Source organism: Physcomitrium patens, chromosome 2, assembly GCF_059467195.1.
Source record: "Physcomitrium patens ecotype Gransden chromosome 2, ASM5946719v1, whole genome shotgun sequence".
In the NCBI taxonomy this organism is placed as follows: Eukaryota; Viridiplantae; Streptophyta; class Bryopsida; order Funariales; family Funariaceae; genus Physcomitrium; species Physcomitrium patens.
The window spans coordinates 6,677,456-6,703,985 of NC_143411.1; the positions used below are offsets into that span (position 1 = coordinate 6,677,456).

The following is a 26,530-nucleotide window of genomic DNA, read 5'->3' on the forward strand; positions in this document are numbered from 1 at the left end:
AATAATAATACAACCTGAGAAATTCTCAAGACTACCTTACTATGAAATCTCTAGGTATAAAAATATGGCCACAAACTAAACCATGCCACCTTTAACCTCAGTGGCGCATTCTTCTATGCATTGAAAACTACCATATATGTTGGTATAGAATATTGGAATTTCATATCCAAGTATAAACAATCATAGACTAGAATACTTGATATGACTAATATATTCAAACAACTATGGATACAATATAATATCTTTAGTATTATGCAAGGCACCATACTCCGATAGAAGTTTTTGTCTCCTTTCACTTTTTTGACATGACATCTTGTATTGGTGCTTCTATTTTAAATATACTAAGCTCTTATTAGAAAAGAAATAGAAGTCAATATAATGTTGATATCTTTAAAAACTTATATTAACCAAAAAATTAATCAAATGTTTTAAGATGTCTTCTATGACCTTATAATAAAAAGAGTCCACCAATGATGAAATAATTGTAAGACTACCAAAAGACCTCTCTATACAAGAATAGTTTAATCCTCTACTTATCACATTATAAATTGATAAGAATCTATATAGACACCTTCCATAGTTGGTTGATGCTTCTAACAAAAGACTTTACTACATATATGCCAAAGTTGGCATTCATCTATCTCAACTTCCTATTAACGTATTCATCAATCAATCTAGTCCACGCTTAGCACAATTCCTATGTGACAACATCCAACACAAGATTAATGCATTAATAGAAGCCACAACATTAAGACCAATTATTGAGCCCCACTTTCCAATATACTTGCCATAAATCACTTGATTTATAGAAATAACAAAATCAAAGATGCAATATAAGTTCAACACAAATACCTTATTCATAAGAAGAATTTTTGCGGGTTGTAGAGGTAAGAAGAAAGACAATGGACTTCTAAGACTCACTTGTTGCATTGAAAATCTATGTTGCCACCATTCAACACCTAAGTGAACATGACTATCAAAGATGGATGTTGGATGGTAAATGTTTTTTCTTCCTTGGGAGACAATACCCAATATAAAAACTACCAAGTTTAAAAAAGATAATGGCTATGCCGTGCTTCTCAAGGAGTGCATGGTGATACAAAAATCCTAACTCAACCTCCTTACACTTAGTTGATACATAGACTAAACCACCTCCCAAGGTTGTCACAAGTAGGTAATAGGCACAGGGGTTAGTAATCTCCAGCCAAGCAATCTACTTAGGCTTGTCCCTGACATTGTACCGCCCCACTTCGCAGGGCGGCCCCGTGGTTTGTCTCCCACACCCTGGCTAAGGCCTGCGCTTGTAATTTAAAATTGCTTTAACTCCGAGTTGAGAATCTCAACATTTTTTCGGCTCCGTAGTAGTGAGATTGAATGAATACTTCAGAAGAGGTGGTATGATCGAATCCGCACGACCGCACTATCATGAGACACAATTAGGACGCAGTAAATACATCCTCAATGATTGGCTCTGAACTTCTAGAAAATACTGTGCCCCACTACCAGGAGAAGCCTTTTACGATCCGTAGAAATCCTTTCCGTTTTAAAACACAAGAAACCTTGAGCCCGAGTGTAAAGTGCGAAGGCGGCGGCGACTTGAACTCTTTTCGACAACCAGCTCGGCCCGGGCTCTTTATGATTGCGGTATGAGCCCAGGGCCCCCCCGGCTCGTGCTGCAACTGCTGGTTTAGGGTTTGTTAGAGCGCGGGATTGGAAATAGGAATGATAGCGGCGAAGCTCGAGGATCGTGCATAGCTTCAAGATGACTCTCTGCCCAGGAAGTACAGTGAGAGCTCTGGAGCCATGTCTCACTGGATTCGCGTCTATAGAAATCTCGACCAGTGCACCTTACACCTCGAGAATTCTATTCCAGCAGCCGAGAAGGCATGGAGCGTTTGGAGATGGTTGCAGGTGGCGAGAATGCTGTGCACTAGTGGGTTCTATGAGTCGCAGTTCTTCATCCAAGGGTAGTGGTGGCTACTTAGGGTATAGGCCTGTTCTCGCTGCCCAGGATGCCTCCTCTACTCAGATTGAGGAAGGGAACCCCGAGCAAATCTGGGGCACTAACGCGCCGGTGGTTTCTACGACCGAGCTAGTCAGCCTAACACTACCTAGTAAGTGCAAATCAAAGATTGTATTTCAGCAGAATTTAACGAAACGATAGTGGAATGAGTAGTATGGTGCATGTGTACCGAAAAGTCATCGGTCACCATTCCTTGTCACGTAATTCAATTCTTCGTACACATGCGTTGTGAGCTCTCAAGATATTACGGGCTCAACGATTCGGGATTTCTCGGGAATTTCAATTCCTAGCTTTCAATCCGAAAAGAATTAGGCTGATGGTTCGTTGGTATGTAGTACATCTCTTGGTTTTCTGGCTTTCTTTCGTTTAGTCTATGTTAAACGTGATTAGACAAGACTGCTTCCTGATCGAAATACTGTCGAATTCAATTCTTGTATATTCGTCCTGTCCGGAATTATCGCCATTTTGGCTTGTCGTGTCCAGAATTTATCTTTGAATGACATAGTTTGTAGGGTTAGCGCAGGCGCTGTACGTTGCCAACCTTGTTGTTTTGTAATATTGTTAAGGTTAATAAAACAAGAGGTGGTGGCATTATTTAAAAAGGAGGTATTGTATCAGAAGCGTATCAGTTCGTGATCGTCTAACGTAGTGTTCTCGCGGTTGGTTGACCAGAGCCTTTGTCCATCACCGATTTGGCCTTACCACCCAGGCATGGATCTGATTTACGTGTAGCTTATCAGGTATCTTTTTAGAGTCATTTAATAGGAGTTTTTTCGTTTCGTCTGGACCTAATTTACGAGTTCCTTTTATATTTGGCCCCAGCTCCACTATGGATCGATAGTGCGGACCATGAAATGGTTCATTAACCCGCTGCATTTCCTTTTTAAGGGTGTTCCTGGAGCTTACAGTGAAGCAGCTGCTGCTAAAGCATATCCTAGGTGTGAGGCTGTTCCTTGTGAACAGTTTGAAGCTGCTTTTCAGGTGTAGTGCATGTTTTTCAACGTTGGGAATACGATTTCATAACTTGGTTGATTCTCATCTTGTCGTTGTTGACTGCTCTAAGGAATTTGCTATGGTCCTATTTCTCTGGTATGTTGCATGTGACGAAGACTCCTCTTATCTTCTACAGAAGCTTCAAGAGAAACGCTTTGCTGTTATCTTGTTGGTGCTTCGGATAGTAATACTCTTGCGCTTGTGACCTAAATATTGAAATAGGAAAGTTTGGCTGTTAGAAGAGAGCATGTTTTTCTGAACTTCTTGGTCATTAATACGTTTACTTTTCCAAGCCAGGCAGTAGAGCTTTGGCTGGTTGACAGAGCAGTGTTGCCGATAGAGAATTCTCTTGGTGGAAGCATTCATCGCAATTATGATTTACTTCTGCGTCATCGGCTTCATATAGTTGGTGAAGTTCAACTTGCAATTCATCATTGCCTCTTAGCACTCCCTGGTGTGAAAAAGGAGGAATTATTACGAGTTGTCAGTCATCCACAGGTACATGATACTCCTCGCACCGGGAGGATGTTTTTCTCGCACTGATATGTTTTAATTATCTTAAAATCGTTTTGTAAGATTATCAGTGGTGTGGATTCTTTGGAGCTGATGACTTGAAACACTATTTCTCGGTTAGTTCTACTGCTAATTGCTAGTAATACGAGGGATTGTGGCTTGATGTTGATTGCTGGGCTTCAAATCAAGGATGTAATTCAAGTGATGCAGAGAGTCATTGCTCACTTCTTTGGAATGTCTCTCATTAGTTCTCTAATTCTTGTTTTGGAACGTAATGGATGTCTTGTCTGCACAAATGTTGGATCTCTTGTTCTCATGATTTAGACTTTTTTTACGAATCTTAGGCTCTAGCTCAGTGTGAGCAAGGATTGACGAAGTTAGGTGTGGCTCGAGAAGCTGTAGATGATACTGCCGGAGCTGCACAGGTAATCGAAAGCTGCACTCTATTTGGTATTTGAAGTTTGATGATTTGATGTTTTTTGTGCTGATGAAACCACTTGATAAGCTATTACCTATCTCATTAGATTAAGATATTGAAGTTTTGGAGGGAGATGCTTCATTTTTTTGTGTAAGCATTGTGTTTTCGTAAATTTCGTTGGAGTGAAAGTTCCATGGGATAAGTTGCATTGAATGTAGTGGTTATTTTGATGCTGCAAGTTTATGCTCTTCCAAATTTTGTTTGCAGTTGTGTTTTCTGATATTCATCAATAAATAGTGCTTACAATCTTGCGTAGTGCTTCTAATGGAGTATTGTGATTTTCTTGTGTGAACCCTCGTCTGCAGTTCATTGCCGCTCATAAATTGAAGGACACAGGAGCTGTTGCAAGTGCACGGGCTGCAGAAATATATGGGCTGGAAATCCTAGTGGATGGCTTACAGGTATGAATCTGTCTTAATAAAGTTTGAAGTTTGTTCTTGACAAGGATGCTTAAGAGCTATGAAAACCAACATTGTTTTTATTGGCAAGTTTTCGCACATATATTGACACAATCAAGAAAAGCTATTTAACTTGGAAGAATGATTCATCGAGTTGAATGGCTTCAATGAATATCATGAGCGGTTTGAGATCAGGGGCCCATATTATTGGTTCATTTAACTCACGGGGAGCTCCTGTTGAAGTAGTTCAGTGCCCGAGGACAAACAATACACGCGTCAATTTGTATTGTTGTAAAGTCTTATCTGTCTATTATCCAGCGATTGTTATTCTTGTGAAAATCATGTTTCTTATGTGATCCTGTGTATCTAATGGTTTTTAGGTATAAGCATTGCTCTGAATGAAATTACTTTTGTTTGACACTGTAGGATGATCTAGACAACGTCACTCGGTTTCTAATGCTCGCTCGAGAACCTATCATTCCAAGAACTGACAGACCATTCAAGGTGAATTTTTCCTTCTTTCTCTCCATATTTTCGCATCGATTGATTGGTAGGTTTACCAACGTGAGTTTTTACCATTGCATTAGAACTGGTCGGAATCGCATTGATGTATGTTTTACAGCTTTTCATGAGCCAAGTGATCCATGTTTGTCACTGGATCTACATTTGGTTACATGGAAGGATTTTGCATACTTGCAATCTTTAATCTATATATAGAGACAACCAAAAGTTTTGAATTTTAACACTCTTTCTGTGTGTATTTATTCCTTTCTCTTTGCGTCGGTGACTTGTCTTGATGCAGACCAGTATCGTGTTCACATTAGAGGAAGGACCAGGTGTTCTGTTCAAGGCACTCGCAGTCTTTGCCCTACGGGAAATCAATCTTACCAAGGTATCATTTAATTTCTAAAGTTTTACAATGGTTGCATTACTGTGTACGTAGATCAAGGTGCTAAACAATTGTATATTTTGCATTGAATTCACAGATTGAAAGTCGTCCTCAAAGAAAGAGGCCGTTACGCGTGGTGGATGATAGCAACAATGGAAGTGCCAAGTGTGTTCTTAGCCTCTCAACTGTTCGCTTCTTTTTTTCACAGTCGTGAGAAGTATCGATCATTTTATTATTTATCAGTTGCTTTTTTTCTTTTTTCTTTTTTCCTTTTGGCTCGAAGTCGAAACCACTTTCTGGTTTTGACTTGTACTCTACATTGGACATTGATGTTGATGTGCAGATATTTTGATTATCTATTCTATGTGGACTTTGAAGCTTCTATGGCTGATTTGCGGGCGCAGAATGCTCTTGGGCACTTACAGGTGTCCCTGAACAAAGATGACTCAAATGGATTTCGTGTTTGTCATTTACCTATTGCTGGAGACAATTGTTCCATAGTCGTTAGTTGTTGCGGGGCTTTCGATGTTAAAATCAGATCTAAAGTCTTATTTGTGCATTGAGGCAAATGTATCATTTTCTGTATGTGCAGGAGTTTGCTACCTTCTTGAGGGTACTGGGTAGTTATCCGATGGATATTAGCCCAATGCGAGCTTGAGACGGATACTTTTAAGATGGAGTGTAAAGTCAACGTCGTTGCCCTTTTGAGTAAAGATATTTTTGCATAAACTTCCTGCAAAAAAGGCTGCTGATCCCTTAGTCAATGTGGAAAGTTGAACCGCTGGTCTTGTTTTGGATTCACTTGTAAAATGTAGTCATGAAATGTCAAACCCAGATGCGATGACCAAAAACCCTACATGAGGTCTTTCTATTCTTGGTATTCCTGATCAGGGGATGAGTTTATAATGGATCATATTGCACGTCAACGTGGTTCTTTCATCTTCGTATGGTTCTATTATTGAAGTGGCAGTTCAAGAATTTTCGGAGAAAGTGCTAATATAGTATCTTGTTTTGTATCTATTTTGTTAATAATTTTTTTTTCCTTCCTCTTTCTTAGGAAGATGAAGCAGGTAATTGTTGAACATTTTTGGAAAGCTGAATCGATAAGACTTGTCATATTTTTGAACGTGGATCAGCATATCAATTGCCTTTTAGCCGTGTTTTAGTGCATTATTAGTACTATATTGATACGTATAGCAAGGCATGCTAAAAGCAATTTTGATACATAAATTCAACAGCAAAAATCAGTAATGCGATTTTTGAAATTTGTCTTCATAATCGAAACTTCGATCCACGTTCACTCAGGACCAGAAAGATAACTTTTTTCCTGTGACTTCTTAGGGTCAAAGGTTGATTCATTTTTACAACACCTTCTGTCAAAAGAATCAGAAGGTTTTTAAAAAAAAAAAGAAAAAAGAAAAAAAAACTATTCAATTTGCATAAAGTGTTGAGTATTGGAAACTTCAAAAAAAAAGTGCAATTATTTTCCTAAAATGACTTCAAGATGTTCTTAGATTAAAAGAGAAGGGAAAATATCATATATATCCTTCTTATTAGTTGAAATATTAATAATATCCTTGTTTTCTTAATAATAGCAAATCAACCCCTCATTTTCATAATAATAGCAGATTTATCCTAGAATGTGATAAAGTATCACCACTATTCCTTTTTCTTTTAGGTGCATTTGGGGTCCAAATTACATGTGCAAATTTCAGCATGGCCCAATTTGGCACATTTTGTCTCCTTTTCTTTTGTCAATGTTTGCATGCCATGCAAAATTTCCATAAAATTGAAATAAATGATTGAAGGTAGGTTGTAGCAAGATGACTTATGTATCTTGAGAGTCTCTCAAAAGTAATTACTAGTAATAAGGATCCATGATTTTAACTCCATCGTAAACATCCTTCATTAATTTACTACAACAAACTTGGATATATTAAAGGTTGAATATCATGGCCTACATTGATCCCATACAACCAACAATAGTTTGACTGCCCATTATAGATCCTACATTACCTTCTTTAAAGGATGGTTGCACATGGAATTGTTCCAATGCTAAAATTCCTTGGAAGTATTGCTTTGAATTGACAAAAGCAATTGGAGGCAAAGCGCTTGTATTTATAGAAGAACAATTGGTGTTGCTATCACTAGACATCTTAACATATGCTCTATGTTGTTATTGATACATGAATTATACAACTACAATTTCTATAAATTGAAGCTACCAAGTAGTATTGCAAAAATTTATGATTATGAGGTACTACTATATTTGATAAACTTGTAAGACAATGCCTTTGATAAAAGACACACTCATAGACATTGCACTCATCAATTGTCTTAACCATCTTGTGACTTCTTAACTATCTTTGTACAATAGGAGCTAATCTAGGATTACAAATTGGAAGTATCACATTCATTTTAATTGAAACACAACCAAAATTAGTTTCAATAATGAACTTCCCCCCCCCCCCCTAGAATTATATTAAAGCCAAAAAATAGTGTGAAAAAATTTGTGTAGTACATAGACATCAATAGAAGAAAAAGAGGCGAAATATGCCAAAAAGTGCCAAAATAGGTTGTACCAAAATTTATATGGCACACGGTTAGGATATCAAATGCACTATAAAAAAGAACAAAAAAAAAAGTGGTGATAGCTTATAACATTTAAGGATAGATTTGCTATTATGAAGAATATAAGTGTGTTCTTAATATTTTAGCATATTTGAGAGATATACACAATATTTTTTGTATATAAAAATAATTATCAATATCAAGTATATATTGAACATATGACTATTGCAATTTATAGTAAAAAAAATAGTATTTTTGCTAATATAACTTAATGTTGTACAATTTGTTTTTGTAGAAGAATGTAATAATGCATAAATAATAGATTAAAAAAAAGAAAGAAGAGTAAAGTTCAAAATACATTTCAAAAAATGATATCTTTTGAAGATATAATTTTTTAAGACTACAGTATTTGCTACAAAAAATAACAATAAGAATTGTAAGTTATTTTGACTTAATCTACCAACTAAGGCTAATCCTTTGGCTATGAAGTACACAATTTTTTCTAAGGAGATTTTAAGAAAGAGATTAAAAAAAGAATGATGATAAAATTAGAAGTGCAACTATAAGTGCAAGGAATTGTTTCCAAGATGTAGATAATTTTATATTTTAAACCAATAGCCATCTATATTTTTTCTAATCATGTCAATAGAATCAAATATTGTGTTTGATTTTCTTTATATATATCGATAATATATATATATATTAGATTTAAATTTTAATTATATATAATTTCTTTAAATTATATTATATTTATCTTAATTAATTTCAAATTATAAAATATTATAATATGTTATATTTTATTTTTATAACATTTAGTCAACTAATATTTTAGATGAGATAAGAATTATCTAATTAATTATAAGTTTTACATTTAGAATTTAGAATATTTTTATTAATAATCTTTTATTTAAAAAATTTGTAAGACAGATTTAAGATAATCAAAATATTTAGTAGATTTTTCTTATTAATAAGAAGATGTAAAATTCTCTCTCTATATATATGTAAATATATATTCTATGATTATCTCTTTAGATGGTAATTTTAAGCATTTTTTGTTTGAAAACATATATATTGTGACCAATATTATGTGTATATTCTTAAAAGATGTACATCAATAGTATTTATATATTAACATTAAATATAAAATCATCATGTTAAAATTGAAGTATTGTAAGAAATGGTATTTATCAAGACTGTATTTTAAAATATTATAAATTTCTTTAACACTCAAATTTTATATTAAAAAAATCTACAGTCATTTACTGTTATCTACAAATTAAAGCACATTAAAGTATTAGAATTTCTTTTGTTGAATTTTTAATATTTTTTCACTAGTAAAATACTTGTACTACCAATTTGTTTTGGAGTTTTCTAAATCTTAATGTTTTGGTTGTATAGAGACTTATCAGTTGAAAAGTTTCATCATATATTACCAAAGAAATTGTCATATATGTCATGAACATCAAAACTTTATAGTAATACTACTATATATATATATATATATATATATATTGATTATTCTATGGCTCTTGCAAGGATTATTGTGTAATTAAAAAGAAATGGGTAAATAAAATCTCGATAACAATAATAATAATTACTATTATTCTATTGAATAATTACACTTAAATCATATGTTTTGCATAGAATACACAAAGGTTTAGAAAAACTAATATTGATTTATTTAAATAATGTATAAAATTGCTATTTTTTTGAATTGATAGTTGTGCATTTATTTCATTTGAGCTATTATCATATAAATACTAATAATTAATGAATTTGTCTTATTAGTAAGATTTTTAGCCAAGTATACCTCTACTTATAACATTGAATATATTCTTACATGTATGAATTTTTTTGGATATTCTATTTGTAACAAAATATATACGTATTAAAAAAATTGTTTGCTTCTACAACAAAGGAGAAGTTGCACTCATTTCTAAAAAGAATCTACTTCATAATAAGATGTATTGTTAATGTCAAAATACTTATATGATTGTTTGTCCTCTATTAATTATATTTCAATGCAATATTATTATCTACAAATATTTTATAAATACAATTTCTTCATACAAGTTGTACAAAGAAATCTAAATAATTTTAAGAGTTTGAAATAATATTGATTAGTAAAAAAACAATTCTCTAGGCAAAAAAATCATGACAATCTACAAAAATACAACTCACTCAGTAATAAAATTATGTTTATGTTATTTGAATTGATAAATTTATATATAGAAAAAGTATGAGAAAATCAATATTTGAAGATGTATTGCTTTAGCTATATTGTCTTCAAAAAATTATGATAGGATTGGATATTTTTAGACATAGCATTAAAGTGATTTAAATATTTAAAATAAACCTTTTTACTTTTCAAAACCTATAATACATAAACAAAAGAAAATATTCCATATAAATGACAAGTTTTATAAAATCCAGCATATATATATATATATATATATATATATATTTATATTTGTAACAATAGTGGTAATATATAAATTTTTAAATAAATTGGGGCTAGTTTTTATATTCAAGTGAAAAATAATTGATTCAAATCTAAGATGGTGATTTTTGAATACCCAAGTTAAATGAACCATGTTGTGTCTGTTTCTTATTAATTGTAATATGTGAAATCAACATGTATTTTATATTTATAAAATTTTCAATGAAAAATCTATAATGATAATATTTTTAATATAAATCAACGAGTCAAACTAAAGTAAAAAGAAATATTTTAGAAGCTAGTAGTTTTCTTATCGTGAATGTGGATAGAATGATTATTTCATGGATTAAAAGTGTGGTTTATAAAGCTATTAATTACGTTAGTAATTTAAAGAAATTTAAAAGAGTTGAAATATATTTATTTCATGTTTTAATTAGTAAACATTTGTTTGTCTACTACTACTGTGATTGCAACAATTGGTAAAATAAGTTCCAATTAAACTTAGCTATATTGTCTTAATCTTGTATAATTTTAACCACTCATGTCATAAAATCTACTTATTTTATTACTATTTATTATTTTTCATATAATATGTAGATGCATGTTAAAAAGATATATATATATATATATATATATATATATTACTTTAATTTTTAATTACATACTAAAAGTTTTAAGTTTCTAAAAGATAAGAATAGCAAAAATTATATTATCCAAAAAAATACAAAGTATTAAACATACCCAATATTGTTTTAGCATTAATTGATAATTTAAATTTAATGTTTAAGATCATGTTCAACTTACTGATGGTGTTACCTTATCTAATCTTATATATATATATATATATATATATGAAAGAGAAAATAAACCATGTTTAAAATCATCATATGTATTTATCCAATTATGCATATGAAGTAAAATTTGTATCATTGATGTAACCTTGTCATATAAATTTCTTTAAAAGAAATTTATAGAATTATTTTTCTATATGTTTGACTGCTATTATTATCAAAATGTATACATTAATAATAATAATAATAATAATAATAATAAAAGCATCAATAAAATACACCAATAAAATAGTTGGATTTGAGGATAGCAAATCCAAGTAACAACCTGGATTGAAAATGTTAAAGAGCATTATAACAAGATGATCATGTTAGGTAAGTCCACAAACCATGTGGGAATCAAAATAGATGTATCAACTCCTACACATATATACATACATACATACATACATACATAAACAAATATATACAACACAAATAAGTACAATAACATTCTTATGATTGCAGCGTCACACATGAGAATAATCAAGATGGGCATCCTGAGTTTAGCATCCAAAAGTTGAACTTGCCAGGTCTTTTAAGAAGTAGGTGGATTTGTGGGCAAGAGATGTGCCTGCAGCCAACAACAACAATAAAATTAAATTAAATAAATATACATAAAATAACACAAAATAAAATAAAATAAAATAACAAACAGAACAAGAAACCCACACATGAGGGAGGGTGTATCTCACACCATGGGGTTGGTGCTGACTCTCTCAAGGGCCTCTTAACACCCCACTCTTTCTCACTCATGGCACACACTCTCCCACACACACAAGTGAGTGAGTGAGTGGGAGTGGGAGTGGTGCCCCTTTTTCCACTCCCTCTTTCAAATATAGCCATATTATAGTGTGATGACCCAAATGGGTCAAAGCAAGCATGCTTGTTAGAGGACCATGAGGAAGGGTGGAAAGGAAGGAAGTCCTTTTTGGGTGAAGATGGGCCCTTGACTTGACCGTAGAGGGGGGGAGCTTATCCAAACCCAACCAAGGCATGTTTTTCCTTCATTCACCCAAAATTGCAAAAGCATAGTTCCAAATTTAGCAGAAAAGTGTGGCCAATTGAGAGGGAGGGGGGGTGGGGAGGGTGATGCTAATCTGAGAGAGTGTCTGATGATGAAGAAGAGAAGAGACTTTTGTGTCCAGATTACTCTCTCTTTCCAATGCTGTTCCTCCTCCTCCTGCATCATCATGCTCGGGTCATCCCTGTGAATGTGGAACCATACACATTCTGACATGGATAATGTAAAAGAAAGAAGGAGGAGGACTAGGAGAGTGGGGGATGATGCAGTGTGTGTGGGGGGGGTGGGTGGGTGGGTGGGTGGTGAGGTAGAGCATGAATGAGGCTGATGAAGCCAAGCATCTGTGACATGCAGACGATGTGGCTTGAGGGCTTTTTAGGAGAGTGAGAAAAGAAGAAGGAATAATTAAGAAGAGGTGTTGTGTGGAGCTAGGGAGGGAGCGAGATTCGTTATATTTTGCGGAGGAGGTGGGAACAGCAGAGATTTCAAGGAAGCGTTGCGGACGCCGTCATTAGCCAGGGCTCCCACGCCATAGCGGGTAGTATTTTGCTTCTGTCGGCGGGTATTCCGGCACATTGGCTGCTGAAATCATAAGTTTGTCCTGGGACGGAGTCCTTTTTCTCAATATAATTTCTTCCTAAAAATAGTCTACATCGCATGTGCCGTTCACTCTATGCGGCGGGTAGAGTTATAGACTGGGTGAAATTACATCCCCTCGAGCTTTTGTTTTTTAATTTTAATTTTAATTTTTCCTCCTTTTCGCGCTGCCTGCTGTGGTGTCAGTGACAGTGAAGATCGTGGCTTGTGCTGAGAGGTTTCTGTGTGTGTTGAAGGTCCATTGGTGGGAGGTTTTGAGATTAATTGCCAAGGCGGTGGCGCTGGGTTTTTAGGTTAGGCTTTGGGTCTCTCGGATTAGGGTGCGTGCAAGGTTGCTGCTTCGTAGTTGATCTTGTGGATTGTTTGTCGATCGATTCTGAGCTTTCAGGGAAGACCGGTTGTGGAGCAGAGAGTCAAGCATTTTTTGTAATTTTTTTGTTGCCATAGCTACCTCACAAGAAACCAAGAAGGTTGAGCTTCGGCTCCGAGTGGCAGGTGTTGAGCGTGACGACTGTAGGTAGTTTGTGCTTACACAGGCCGCAGTGCTTAGCCTCGAGTGATCCTCGCAATACGTGCACTCTCGCCATGTTCCTTGTTAGACGAGTCTTCCAGAACCTGCAGTAAACATGGCATTGTTTACTTCCACGCTATCGTTCCTTTCATTTTCTTGCCCCTCCAGCCTGAAAACGTGAACAGACATGGTTCTTCGAGCAGAATAGGCATTTCTGAAGAGTAAAAGGACGGGTAGATAGCTTTTTCTCTATATTGATTATTGTAGCATTAGGGAGCTAAATCGGACAGTGCTTCTCAGCATTTGATTTTTTTTCTTTCTACTATGCCTTCGATCATCGACATGGCAAGAGTCGTTCATAGTTTTCGAGCAGTGCTGTTGCTGGCAATGTTGGCGTCTTTCACGGCCAACGCTCAGCAATCAGGTCCCAAACTGGGATTTTTCAACTACTCGGGGATGCAAGCCACGGTTAGATGCGTGGATTATCCCACCAAGGTCTTGGAAGCGGGAGATACCTTCTACATTCCGCTCACGCGCAGCGACCAGGTGTGCATTGTGACGTTGAAGGACGGCGAGCACGCCTCCGCCGTCATTGACAAGGTGTTGCCCAGCTCCTCCAATTCGGGCCATTCTGTCTCTGTGGACATCAACGACACGTTCCTTTTCTTTGCTCTGGACGACACTCACCATCACCACTATGTAAACTTTCTTGATTCTCAGGACGAGCAGATCCAGATTCAGAGGTCCTCTGATCTCCAGCTATGGTGAGCTTGACATCCTTCTTATTTCACTACATGCTCTTCTGTTATCTAAAACATTCGAAATGTCGATGTTTCATTCATCAGGCTACGATGCTTACCTATGTCTAAGTAAGCGTTTGCAGTTTTGATTGAAGAGCACTTACATTTTGACGCACAAGCTGTTGGCATAAATTGTCTCGCTCATTGTGTTTTTGCAGGACGATGGAAGAGTCTATGGATGAGTGATGACGTTGCACGTCACCCTCACTGACTTGAGCATCTCGGGCGTCCCGATGAAGCTATCTTGTGGCTGAGCTAGCAATTACAGGAGAAATCAAAGGTTTCGATCGACCTATGTGTGGAAGCAATTGCCGCAAGAGCGCTGACCTGTGTAGATTTGAGAACGTCCTGGTATTGTGGATGCCGCCTTATTGAACACACGGCTGAGGACCAACCACGAAGTACTCGGAGTGTAAAGGCTTGATCACTTCATGAACCCTGGTGCCAGCATCATCGAGATTTACTGTGGCTCAGTGTATTGTAGTGTATATTAAGTCTTGCACGCAGATCATTCTACACGAGTTTCTGTCTCACAAAAAGTGAGCAGAATCCAACAAGTGTTGATGATCGACTATGTTATAGCATTCTGTTTTTTCTTGCTTTGAAAAGACTGTTCTCGAGGCGTCGAATGTATTTTACAGGCTGGTGCATGTCAGCCTCTTTTCAATAACAATATGCTGTAATGTTGGGGTAAGTTTGTAGTTCAGCGTTCCAGTTCGAGAATCTGAATCATCACTGACTAAAACCCAGTCCTGCTTTTATAGCCGTAACCCTTTTCGAGCTTTTACCACCATCAAGCGAGGTATAGATGCTACTTTGGCAGGTTAATGAGGGCATGGTTTTTATCTGCATAGAGCGTAGAGCGTAAGAAGCAGCTCGAGATTCCTGCCTGCTTTGTGCTAATTCCTGCACTCTGGAGCACCCAGTCGAGGTTGGTGAATGTCTCATCAACCCAGCCATGGAATGAGCTTGTCGTCAGAGTGGACGATCAGGACACTAGTGGAAAACGATCAACCCACCGTCGTGCAGATGGATTATCGACCTGCGCATTAACACCGTCGTCGTTGTGGGCTGATGCAAGTCAACCCCAGCTGGTGAATCAACCAGCAACACATATCCCTCACTGTTCTTCTTCTTCTTCTTCTTCTTCTGCAGATGGTTGCCACCATGTCACAACCAGTGCCATCGATGAAACACTTCCCAAGGAAGAGAGGTTGAAGGAGAATCAAACCCTGTTGAGTAAGAGAGACTAGCACTTGGCAGAGGCTTTTGCTTCCCTGACACTAAAAGCTGGTTTTGGACATAACTCCTGCGCTTTCGGTTGCATTTTTCTCAGTCATCGTGAGTAGGGTTTCTTTCTTTTCATTTCCATTTTTCTACTTTTTTAAATTTTGTTTTGTTTTTTTTGTTTTTTTTTGTTTTAGCAGTGGAGGCGATGACCCACCTCGATTGTGTTAGATATCTGGGGGAATAGAGCTGTCAGTTAGAAGTTATGAAACATGGCTCTCACAAAACCTTGGTTCAAAAACTGAAGCTTCTTCTGGAGATGGTAAGGGACTCTACGAATGTATGTTTATTTGCACCAACAACGTTGGCAGAGGTAATCCCAACTATGACATTTTCTACCTTGGCTGGTAGAAATTAGCATGGGGGCGTATTTGCTGATGCAAACATGCAGAAAGGTTTTTCTTTTTCTTTTTCTTTTTTTAAATCGTAACTTATTTTGATTTAACTTTCAAGAAGAAAACAGGACTAGAATAGAAATCATTTTTCACAAAATGTTGCAAGGATTGCATTTTGAAGAAATCAATACGAAAAAGATGTTGCAATAATGAAACCTTCTGGGAACTCACATTCCCAGGTATTATTTAATGAATGTCGATTTAGAATACGAAAAGAAAAGATAGTCTCCATATGATCGTAGTAATATGTTAAACTAGTCCTTCAATCAAGTTTTTGGCTTAAGAACTACTGTAGCATTACATACGACTTTATTTATTTAAAGTAATACACTATTTTCTCTGACAATAATTCTTGGATTTAAAATCAAAACCATATCTGAATTATTATTAATTCGTGAATACGTTGGTTATTAACAAACAGTACCCAAATTTGTTGATTCAGAACTATGTTTAAGAATAAGTTAAATAATTAAATTAAAACACTTTTAGTAAATAATTGTTATAGAAATAAATGGTGTACTAATAAAATTTTGTTACTGTACCTTTAAATAATTATATATATACATATTATTTATTTATTTATTTATTTATTTATGTGCAAACATTAAATGTTTGGTACAGTACATGGAGTCACTAATGTAATATTGAGTTGAGTTTTCATTTTGTTAATATTAGAAAAAAATCATGAATTTGTAAAACAATTTTAGCATTTTGAGTAGAAGAGATAATTTTATGACTTTTTATTATTGTATAGATGATGCTATGTAGCTAGAATTTGAAAAGCCACTTCCTAATGATAGTGATACAAATTGTTATTTTTTATCTATATATTGGTGTGTTGATGTTAAAGAGACATATTTCTAATGTATTTTGGACAATTTAAGTCCTTAATTTGAAGACTTATTTGGCATGAGAGAGCCATCTTGAAAACCCAAAAGTTCACTGTATTAGTTACCACTACAGAAATTTGCATCCCCAAAATTATTCCTATCAACTTTATATAGAAAATGGTTTTTATTTTTTATTATTTCTCAACAATCCTTATTTTCATCTCATTATTGATATTCTCCATAATTGAATTTAATTAATTATATTGCATTGGCTCCTTCATTTGTAACAATAGCATCAGTCCTTAAGACATGTAGAATTTGGAAAATAAAATAGGAAATTGATGCATTACCATTATGTTTTGGCTAAATTTATATGTGCATTCATTATTTTATTACTTTATTGCAACCTTGGCACCATTTCAAAATTCAATTTCTTTTAACCAACGTTTTTTCAAAAACATTGCAATTTTTTCCTAGATTGAAAAATCACATCCCTTATTACAAAAATGCCAAACTCTTTGTCATGAATCTCCGTCTCGTTACACAAAACCCAATAAAAAAATAAAAAACCATGTCACGTTAAACAAAATTCGAACAAAAAAATTGGAATAGTGAAATCTCACTGAAACAAAACTGCGTCGTATCATGCGAATAACCGAGACAAAAACAGAAAAAATAAAGAAAAAAAAAGATACAAGAATGCAGTTTTGTTCAAAAGTTGTGGCATCATCGACATCATCACCATGGAAAAGCCGTGCCTTTGCACCGAGGAGAGGTCCTCGCAGCCTCATGAGTTGATTCTCTTCACGAGGAAGAAGAAGAGACCACCACCACCACTACGAAGAAGAAGAAGAAGAAGAAGAAGAAGACGAAGAATATGTAGAATATGAGGACGCAGAAGAAGAAATGGGCGAGGATGAGGAAGATTGTCAAGTTTGTATTGTATTGCTTTGCTTTTTTTCCAAGAACGATTCCTTCGCATGAATCGTGATGGGAGGCTGCTGCTGCTGCTGACGCAGTGTTCTTGGCTTTTATTCGCAAATAAACACTTGCCCCTCCTCCATTCCGCAGCTTCCGTCGTGCGGAGATTCAGTCAAAACAACGGACATTGGATTCCGAACTTTGTGACTTTTGTGGGTGCGAGGGAGCTGCCGTTTTTGGGAGCTCTGGACTTGCTGGGTTGGGTCAACACTGGTTTCTGATCATGAGCTACTTCTGTATCCATCTGGGATTATCGCAGTTTTTCCGCTCTACGACAGTTGGTGTGGTGGAATTTGACTGGATTTTTGTTTATATTTATTTATTTTTAACTTTGATTTTTTACCGGTTTCTAAGGTTTGGCGTTTCCTGGCGACCTGCATAGAAAGGTCGACCACGATTGGGCGCTTTCGGTTTGTTGTGGGAACGGAAGAGATCCCTTCTCTTGGACGATACCCTAATTCTGTTTGTTCTCTTCGTGGAGTCGTTAGGGCGTTCCAATGGGGGGATTGTCATAAAAGATGTGAGCATCCCCATTCACAAGCAAACTGTTGAGGGATTGATTGTCCACTTCGGCAAAGTCACACCAATCTCCGATCAAGGAATGTGGGCAACACGACGGTTTGTGTTGAGTTTGACATCGTTTTTGCTCTGATGAACTGGGTGGTTTCCCCTTCACACACGAAACGAATTGATGGCTGTGTATGAACGATCGAAAGCTCAGAATTCTAAGCTATTATGATTCGTTCCACATCTTGCCGGGAATCACGAATTTGCACGTGGGGTCTGCGCGGAGGAAGACTCGGAAGGCGGTGGATGTCCCCGCGCATGATACTGGACCCCTCTTGTTGCTCTCCTTGCTTTCGACTTTGTGAATTTCAAAGGATTCCTCTAAGTCTCGTGGTAGCGAGAGAGTAAGCTGCATACCGAGCATTTTAGCTTTGTTTGGCAACCTGACTGGGTAAGATATTAGAGTGTTGCTCTTTTACAGCCATGGGTGAAATCTTTGATGGCTACGAGAGGCAGTATTGCGAGCTCTCCACAAATCTCAACAAAAAGTGCAATTCAATCAGTTCCAATGAAGGTGCGTGAATGGCCTCCACTGCTACAAGAAGAAGAAAAACATTCCGTGATATTCAGAACAGTTTGTACCGACTCCATTAGCTATGCTCCTTGAGACGGCAACCTTCTTTCACGATTTCAAATTCGATTGAAATAGGAGTATTAGAGGACATGTTCTGCCTGATTACCCTAATTGAAGAAAAATGCTTCTGAATTGCAGTAGAAAAGAAGCAGAAGTTTGATGATCTCACAAAAGGATTGGACCTGGCTGAGTCCCTGGTACTGTCGTTTCCTATTGCCACAGCTCATTACGATGTCAGTAAAATTATGTCCCGACCAGATAATTATCAGGTCATTCGGAAGGAAGGGAAAAACGGGAAAGGTAGGAAAAAACACAACAAAGAGGAAAAAATCAAAGAAATTAAAAAACTTGAAATTGATTGCATTGGTGAACGGATGTTGATTCCACTGGATCCAGATAAAGAGAATGGATCTAGAAGCGCGAACTTTACCTCCCGCACAGAAAGCAACACTTCTTGCCAAGTTACGAGAGTACAAGTCGGACTTAAATGTGTTGAAGCGCGAAGCTAAAAAAATCTTGGCCTCGAACGATCCTTTTTCAGCCAGGGATGAGCTGCTAAATCCTGGTCTTGTCGGCCGTCATTTAGGGGTGCGTTCCTCACCTTAAAAAAGCTCAAGCACAATCTGTTCCTTCTTTTGAGTGAAAAAGCAGATAATGGCAATGAAGTGTCGAGCCATTTCGGAACATGTTTCGTGTTCCATCCCAAAGTATCAAGTCCAGTAGATTTGATCTTTTTCTTTATTTTTTCCTATCCCTTTTTCGGTGGTATTCCTACAAAAAGGTCTCTCGCAAGATGGTAGATCCATTTTGTCACGGGTTGCTCAACCTAACAATGAAACATAGTGCCTTAAACAAGCGACTGGTCAACCGTTTGCAAATTTTAGGTTAATTCAACATGGGTTGAGATGCACAATCAACGGGATGAGTCATGCTCCTCGGCTTCATTGAGTTGAGGGCGAACTAATTTAACAGGATGTGTTCGCTGCAGCCAGGATTGGATCAAAGAGACAGATTGATGATGGCAACCGACAGAATGAACCAAACTGGTGAACGAATCAAAGAGAGCAGACGACAGCTTAATGAAACGGAGGAGGTGGGCGTAAATATTCTTCAAGATCTTCAACTCCAGCACCAGACGCTTCTTCACACTCAACACACTGTGGGTTCCTGTAAACCCTCTGTAACCAATGTCTGCAAATTCTGCTTTTGAAGATTTCTGGAGGTTGTATTTGATAAAATAAAAATAAAAATAAAAAAACCCTACCAGCGATTCGCAATAGGTGTGATGTTTCGACTTGCAGATTCATGGAGTGGCCGATGGCATAGCAAAGAGTAGGCGTTTACTGAGTTCTTTATCCCAGCGTTTTGAACGTCACAAGTATATAATGGGGGGCATCATAGCAGTTTGCCTTCTCGCAATTCTGTTCATCATGCACGTAAAATCTGGCCATTAGATCAAACTTGCAGACTCTACGACCAGAAGGCAAATCTCGAAGCACTGTTGCACTCATTAAAGCCGGAAGGATGGGAACTCATGAGCTTCACAATTGTTGCATAAAAAAAATCTTCAGCAGGCGTGGGTTCACGACCAAGACTCATCCTCTTCGGAACTGGGTCAGGATTTCACAATTTTTGTCCATCCGGATCCCAGCAGCCTGCATTTCTCCCAGAAGGACAACTGCACCAGTCCTGTTTGTCTGATTTTGTTCACCGTTTGTGACTCGTTGCAACCTGAAAGCTTTCGTCCATTGCGGAGTGTGTCACAATGAGGATTGGTCTATGATTCAATATATATATATATATATATATATAGATAGATAGATAGATACACATTTATATGCTTGTGTATATATGTATATGTATATATAAACAATCATCAGAGAGGCATTAAGAGGAAGAGATCTTTAGGAAGCTAAAATTTGGTGGAAGAGGTCGAGCCCAAAAGAATTTTGTGTTCAGTTGTACAAGTTTGGAATCGATGATTCTACTGCAATTTGGGGTTCTTAGCCTTCTATGCAATCTGGATGGCCTCCTTTTTCTACTCCAAAGGGACTGACTGGTTCACTTTGCGGAACGCTCAGTTTATGGACAATCTGAACAAACTCTGTGTCCTCTAATTCAGGTGACTGTTGTTTCGTAGACAGGAACATGGCCCTTCAAACTAACAATAATTTGCTTCTCCTTCTTCGTCTTCCTCTTCTTCTTGTTCCCCTTGTAAATTTTACCTTTTTTGAAGCCCTAGTGGAGCCAACTCTTCTTTGCCTCAACAAACTATTAGCTTTGAGTTTACTACACCCTCCTTTCTAGCAAAGGCAACCTTTATTAAGCTCAACAAGGGTTTGTAATTCAATCATGAATAGGCACAATTCAAGCATGAATTAATTAATGGTGGGGTTTGCAAAGTACAAGGACTATAGTTCAATTCTATGCTTGAGCCTCACTTGGCAACATGGGTCCACACAGCTTTTTTAGCATGCAACATGTGCTTTCAAACCGTACTATTTTTCATATTCACATTACACGGCATGAAGTCTTAAGATTAAGGTTGTCCATATTGTAAGATAACCTTTAAAAGGACATGGGGGGGGGGTACGACATGAAGAAGCTTCTTGTAAAGAACATCAACCTAATGTGTGAGTTTATCTTTTGTGACAATTGTAGGATTTACTTAGAAAAAGAAAAGAAAAAGAAAAAAGAAAAACGGTGTATCTTCTACATGAGAGATGCACTAGATTAATTAATTAATTAATTTTTTGTTTACACAATTTGATGTTCACTACAAAACCAGGTATTCACATTATTCATGGGAACTGCAATACATACTAGATGTCTTAGCATGTGATATGTTTCACTGTGTTTCAAGTTAATTATAAACAAATAAAAACCATTTGGAAAATAATAATTAAAAACATTAATGAGAACTTTCTGATTGTTCTTGTTTTGTTTTTGTTTTGTTTTGTTTTGTTTTTTTTTTTTTGTGAAATTTTATTTTTCAAGTGATGCCAAAATGTGGACCAGTACATGGATAGCTTATTCAGATTTTTATTTTATTTTATTTTATTTATTTATTTAATAATAAAAGCACAATAAAGATCTAGTGACATTGGGATTGGAAGATATAATTATATGTCTAAACTGACCATCATGAAATTATATGTATACCAAGTATGAGAAAATTTTCAAAGATGCTTAAAATGAACAATATTTTCAATAACGGATAAAACCTTTTTGCCAAGGTCAATTGTAGCTGCTGCATTGTGGTCATGCAAAGTATGGAATCCATTATTAATGTTGCTCTTTTATGAAGAAATTAATTTACAGCTTATGAAGTATCGGGTGGAAGTGGAAACAATGCACCTGCAGTTGAAGTAATACCAGGCCACAAGGCTACGTTGCCTCTAAATTTAGAACCATACATATATGTTGATTTTCATTTATTTATTGAATTTTCAATGTTTTTTTTTGTAATATTTGTGTCTTATCAGCATGTTTGCAACTATGTTTTAAGATTCACAGAATGGAATAATTTTGGTGACATGAATTTTATTTTTTAACGAATATAATTTTAATTGTGAGAAGTACATTTTTCCACAGATACGTCTCTTATTCACTTTTAATTTAAGTGTTTACTTGAGAGCATCTATGATAATATTAAAAAATTCCAAAGACATTGATTTGTTCAAAAATAAAATAAAATAAAATAAAATTCATACCACTGATCATATAACCAAGCTACTGTATTTTGTAACTACATTTTGTATAGTAAAGCAAGAAAAGAAACTGGCATGGAATGCTGCATATTTTCCAAAAATATTACACGTTGGTGTGTACAATTGTGGGGAGAAACAAAGAGGAAGAATGAAAACCTTTCTCCAACAGAAGAATTTTACGAAAAAAGAAATTGAACGATTTAGATATGCTACATCTACTGTTTCAAATACTAAGAAACGTGTCATAACGTAATTTTCAAAAAAAAAGAAAAACGAATACGTAGACAAATTTTTCTTAAATAATAATATTACTATTATCATTGTTATATATATATAATTAATTAATTAAACACAACCTTTTTCTATACATAAAAACTTCTTCCTTAAACAATGACAAAAAGCGTATTGTTCTCAATTATCACTTTTCTAACACCTTAATAACAAAAACCCGCGTAGTAAAGAACTCCCCCCCATTTTATTTTATTTTATTTTATTTTTCTTCCTTCTTCTTCGTTTTAAAGCGCCTTTTATCTATTACTCCAAGTCAACGCCTCCAGCGAACACATTCAAACCGGGGGACGAGTTCCTCATCCACTACGGCATCCAATCATTCATCCGATCTTACATTCATCCATAAATCGATCCATCAATTCCACCGAAGCCCGCGGCAGGATCGATAAAATCGCGCCGACAAGCGCCGCAGAGTTGGAGCCCAGATGCGAGAGAGACGTGTTGCATCGGAAGAAGCAAACACATAATCCCCACTTGGAATTAATTATTTACATCCCCCCCCACCAAGTCCTCCGTTTAATGAAGAAGACTCGGATGGAATTGCAGACCTGCAGCTAGAATTTAGGCACCGCTCAGTTAACTTACACTGAGTTTCGTTACTGGTCTCACGCTTGCTTGCTTGAATTCAGCCTCTCTGACACCGTCAGGAAGTGTCTGCAGCAGAAGGAGTAAGTTATAGAGGCGCAATTCCAGTCCCGGGCAGCTGATTTCGCGTCGCGTGCACGCCGTTAAGAAGCCCTCCTGTAACACCCACATTACCCATTCTCGCCATCTGGCTTTGGTTGGCGCTCAACGTCACAGTTCCACCATCGTGCCATTACATCTCCCGCTTGCGAGATCGGGGACATCCTGAGGTCGTGTCAGTACGAGTGGAGGCATTACTGTTTGCGGGAATGATGTGCCCCGCCCGGGTGTATTGTTCTGCGAGCTGGGGCTTTTTTTTTGTGTCGTGAGAAGCTGAAGTGGGTTGGACGAATCGGGTTTGGAGGCCTTGTTTGGTTGAGTGTGGACTCTCACCTCTTGCTTGCTGCTTGCTGCGATGGCGGCCTCGGTGTGGCAACAATCCATGGCCTGGGGTGTCGTTGCTTTTCTTTGTCAGTGGGAGTGGCTAGGTTGCGAGGCTGTGAGGACCCTTGCCTCTGGTGGGTCTATGAAGCTTGAGGAGGCGCATCTGCCTGGTGCTTTTCACTCCGTTTCTGCTCACGAGACTCTTAGGAGTGCTGCGGACTCAGAGTTTAGGTTAGTTTTCTTTTCCTTCCTTTTTCCTTGTGTGTGTGTGTGTGTGTGTGTTTTAAGAGTTTGTGTGTTAACTTCGATGCTGTTGACCCACACAATGCCGTTAAGTCAAGCTTGCTAAAATGAAGGTCGTGAAGCACATGCTATGTTCATTTGTTTGCGTTTTGATATGATGTTGCCACGAGGGATAGGAGCTTGTTTTGATGGGCTGGATTTTTTTTTTAGTGGTTTCTTGTTTCGGTCTGAAGCCCTGTCTGAACAATTTCGGGAAATGTGTCTGGAGTGGGAGCTTCGAAAGAATCTCCCTTGTACAAGCAATGTGTGTTGCGCAACAACTGTTAAGGAAATAGTTTTTGCACTACGCTGCACTTAATGTTTGCGCGAGTCTAACGTTAAGTGTTATTTTGGTGCGACGCAGGTCCACTTCGAACCGGGGTGATCTTAGAGGGTGTGGCAATGGCAACCCTGTCGATGATTGCTGGAGGTGCAATCCAAACTGGACTAAGGACCGACAGCAGCTTGCAGATTGCGCCCTTGGCTTCGGCAAGAATGCCATCGGTGGTAAGAATGGAAGAGTTTATGTTGTCACAGATGACGGCGACGACGACGTTGTAAACCCCAAAGAGGGAACACTTCGCTACGGTGTCATTCAAGTCGAGCCTCTTTGGATTGTTTTCAGCCGCAACATGAATATTAAACTCAAGCAGGAGCTTATCATGAACAGCTACAAGAGCCTAGATGGTCGTGGGTACAATGTCCACATTGCAGGAGGAGCGTGTCTGACGCTGCAACATGTCAGTAACATCATTATCCACAATATTCACATTCACGATTGTAAAGTCACCGGACCTGCTCATGTAAGGAGCTCTCCATCCCACTACGGAAGCAGAGGCAAAACTGATGGGGATGGCATCAATATTTTCGGCTCACACGACATCTGGGTAGATCACTGCTACTTCTCAAACTGCGCTGACGGCCTTGTTGATGTCATTCAAGGATCCACTGATGTTACCATCTCTAACAATTACTTTGAGAACCACGACAAGGTAAACTGTTTCTTCGCAATTAATGGTATCGCCCGCATATTTTCTTCGTTATGGTCATGGGAAAATGTGGATTGGACAAAAGTAACAAAAGACGTGGACGCTTCTCAATTGAAAAGTTTCTGAAAACTATGTGCGGAAACCTAGTGCGTCAGGTTTTGAGTCGTTGCTACTTGTCACTTTGTCTGCGCAGGTGATGTTGCTTGGGGCTCACCCGAAAGACTCAATAGACAAGGGCATGAGAGTCACTGTCGCCTTTAACCACTTCGGAGCAAATCTCATTGAGCGCATGCCAAGGTGAGTGTAGCATATCTGGTCCTGGTTTGATTCCACATATTACTTCACGCCAGAGAAGCCATTGCTGCGGATTGCAAGTTCCTCATTGAGAGCATATTCATCAACGTTCCATGGTGTTGTAGGTGCCGACAGGGTACATTTCATATAGTCAACAACAATTATCAAGGATGGGGAATGTATGCTATTGGAGGAAGTGAAAATCCTATCATAAACAGTGAGGGAAACCGTTTCTTCGCTCCCGATTCAAAGGTCAAGAAACAGGTAGACTTCCTGCTCGTCTTAGATTTTCGCAATCAATCCAGGCTGTCAAACGCTTTCCATAACAAAGTCCGTGGAATGGAACCACTCACTTGTCTTCGCATCCTTAGGAATGAATCAAATTTGTGCGAAGGAACTGAGTATGAGATCTTGTGCAGGTCACCAAGCGCATCGAAGACGGAGGCAACAAGAACGAAGACAGTTGGAACTGGAGATCCTCAGGTGACATGTTCCTGAATGGTGCTTTCTTCACCGAGTCAGGAGATGAATCTACAAGTACTCGATTCTTTGCGAAGGCTACCAGTTTCAGCGCTCGCCCTGCTGCCATGGTGCAATCCATGACCAATGACGCAGGACCTCTTGCTTTGTGATCGAGAGCATAAGCTGGATGGCTCCATTATCTAGCCTAAGATCACTCTCCACAGGACAGTGGTCTCCGCAATCTGCCAAAAAGTTGGTCGAACGACTTTTGGCTAGCGATAAGACGGCGTTTGGTTTCTGTGCATTTCTGAAGCGTCCCCTGTGTTACTGGTCGAGCGCTGGCCATGTATGGTCGACCTAGCCCATAACCACAGTGTGGTGTAGCTAGTTTGTGTTCTAATCAATACGTACCAACCTTCGAAAACGAAACAAAAACGTGTAAGACTATTCACTTTTATCTTTCTTTTGATGAGTGGCTGTGCGAACGTGGCCCACAACTCTTATGCCAGGGTGCTCTCTCACGAACTGGTGCCATGTGATAACTACCTACGGACGTAAAAGCAAATACGTTCTGAGCTCTGTACCTAGTGATTTTCATAATCGCAGCCTTGAATTTCTCCATCAGAACGTATAAAGACTGAGTATTTGCAGTCCTGCAACTGATTACCATCACACTGCTGCATTCTAACCCCTGAAATGACATCCTTGGAAAGTAACTGGATTCACAGCCCTGGCTTTTGCAAGTTTAGCCAAACATCTTCCCAATTAAATAGCCTTTTCTGGCACGCTTGTTGGG

General features: G+C 37.4%; 4 protein-coding genes and 1 long non-coding RNA gene across 6 annotated transcripts; 4 read left to right on the forward strand and 1 right to left on the reverse strand.

Moving 5' to 3' along the window:
* The first annotated feature begins 1,615 nt into the window (after positions 1–1,615).
* On the forward strand, positions 1,616–6,233 carry LOC112277097 (arogenate dehydratase 2). Its single transcript, XM_024509056.3, has 11 exons — positions 1,616–2,114; positions 2,696–2,763; positions 2,912–3,004; positions 3,314–3,514; positions 3,874–3,954; positions 4,313–4,408; positions 4,832–4,909; positions 5,208–5,297; positions 5,392–5,459; positions 5,638–5,719; positions 5,887–6,233. The coding sequence occupies exons 1-11, from the start codon at positions 1,763–1,765 to the stop codon at positions 5,950–5,952; spliced, it is 1,275 nt and encodes a 424-aa protein (XP_024364824.1). The 5' UTR covers positions 1,616–1,762; the 3' UTR covers positions 5,953–6,233.
* A 5,166-nt stretch (positions 6,234–11,399) lies between these two features.
* Positions 11,400–11,939, reverse strand: LOC149989710 (uncharacterized). The gene is made up of 2 exons (XR_016501878.1): positions 11,830–11,939; positions 11,400–11,706 (listed from the first exon to the last, which is right to left on the reverse strand). It is a non-coding gene; the product is annotated as an uncharacterized LOC149989710 (long non-coding RNA).
* Positions 11,940–12,399: 460 nt separating this feature from the next.
* LOC112277102 (uncharacterized) lies at positions 12,400–14,758 on the forward strand. Its single transcript, XM_024509070.3, has 2 exons — positions 12,400–14,028; positions 14,223–14,758. The coding sequence occupies exons 1-2, from the start codon at positions 13,589–13,591 to the stop codon at positions 14,248–14,250; spliced, it is 468 nt and encodes a 155-aa protein (XP_024364838.1). The 5' UTR covers positions 12,400–13,588; the 3' UTR covers positions 14,251–14,758.
* Positions 14,759–17,469: 2,711 nt separating this feature from the next.
* Positions 17,470–20,446, forward strand: LOC112274302 (vesicle transport v-SNARE 12). Of its 2 annotated transcripts, XM_024503666.3 has the most exons (5): positions 18,401–18,638; positions 18,837–18,895; positions 19,095–19,286; positions 19,687–19,857; positions 20,000–20,158. In XM_024503666.3, the coding sequence occupies exons 1-5, from the start codon at positions 18,548–18,550 to the stop codon at positions 20,150–20,152; spliced, it is 666 nt and encodes a 221-aa protein (XP_024359434.1). In that variant the 5' UTR covers positions 18,401–18,547; the 3' UTR covers positions 20,153–20,158. The 2 variants fall into 2 exon arrangements, with proteins under 2 accessions (XP_024359443.1, XP_024359434.1); XM_024503675.3 differs by lacking the exon at positions 18,837–18,895 and having other exon boundaries at positions 17,470–18,638; positions 20,000–20,446.
* A 3,014-nt stretch (positions 20,447–23,460) lies between these two features.
* Positions 23,461–26,361, forward strand: LOC112274279 (putative pectate lyase 5). Its single transcript, XM_024503606.2, has 5 exons — positions 23,461–23,938; positions 24,354–24,981; positions 25,172–25,275; positions 25,398–25,536; positions 25,692–26,361. Exons 1-5 carry the CDS (start codon positions 23,739–23,741, stop codon positions 25,902–25,904), a joined length of 1,284 nt encoding a protein of 427 aa, XP_024359374.1. The 5' UTR covers positions 23,461–23,738; the 3' UTR covers positions 25,905–26,361.
* The last annotated feature ends 169 nt before the right edge of the window (positions 26,362–26,530 follow it).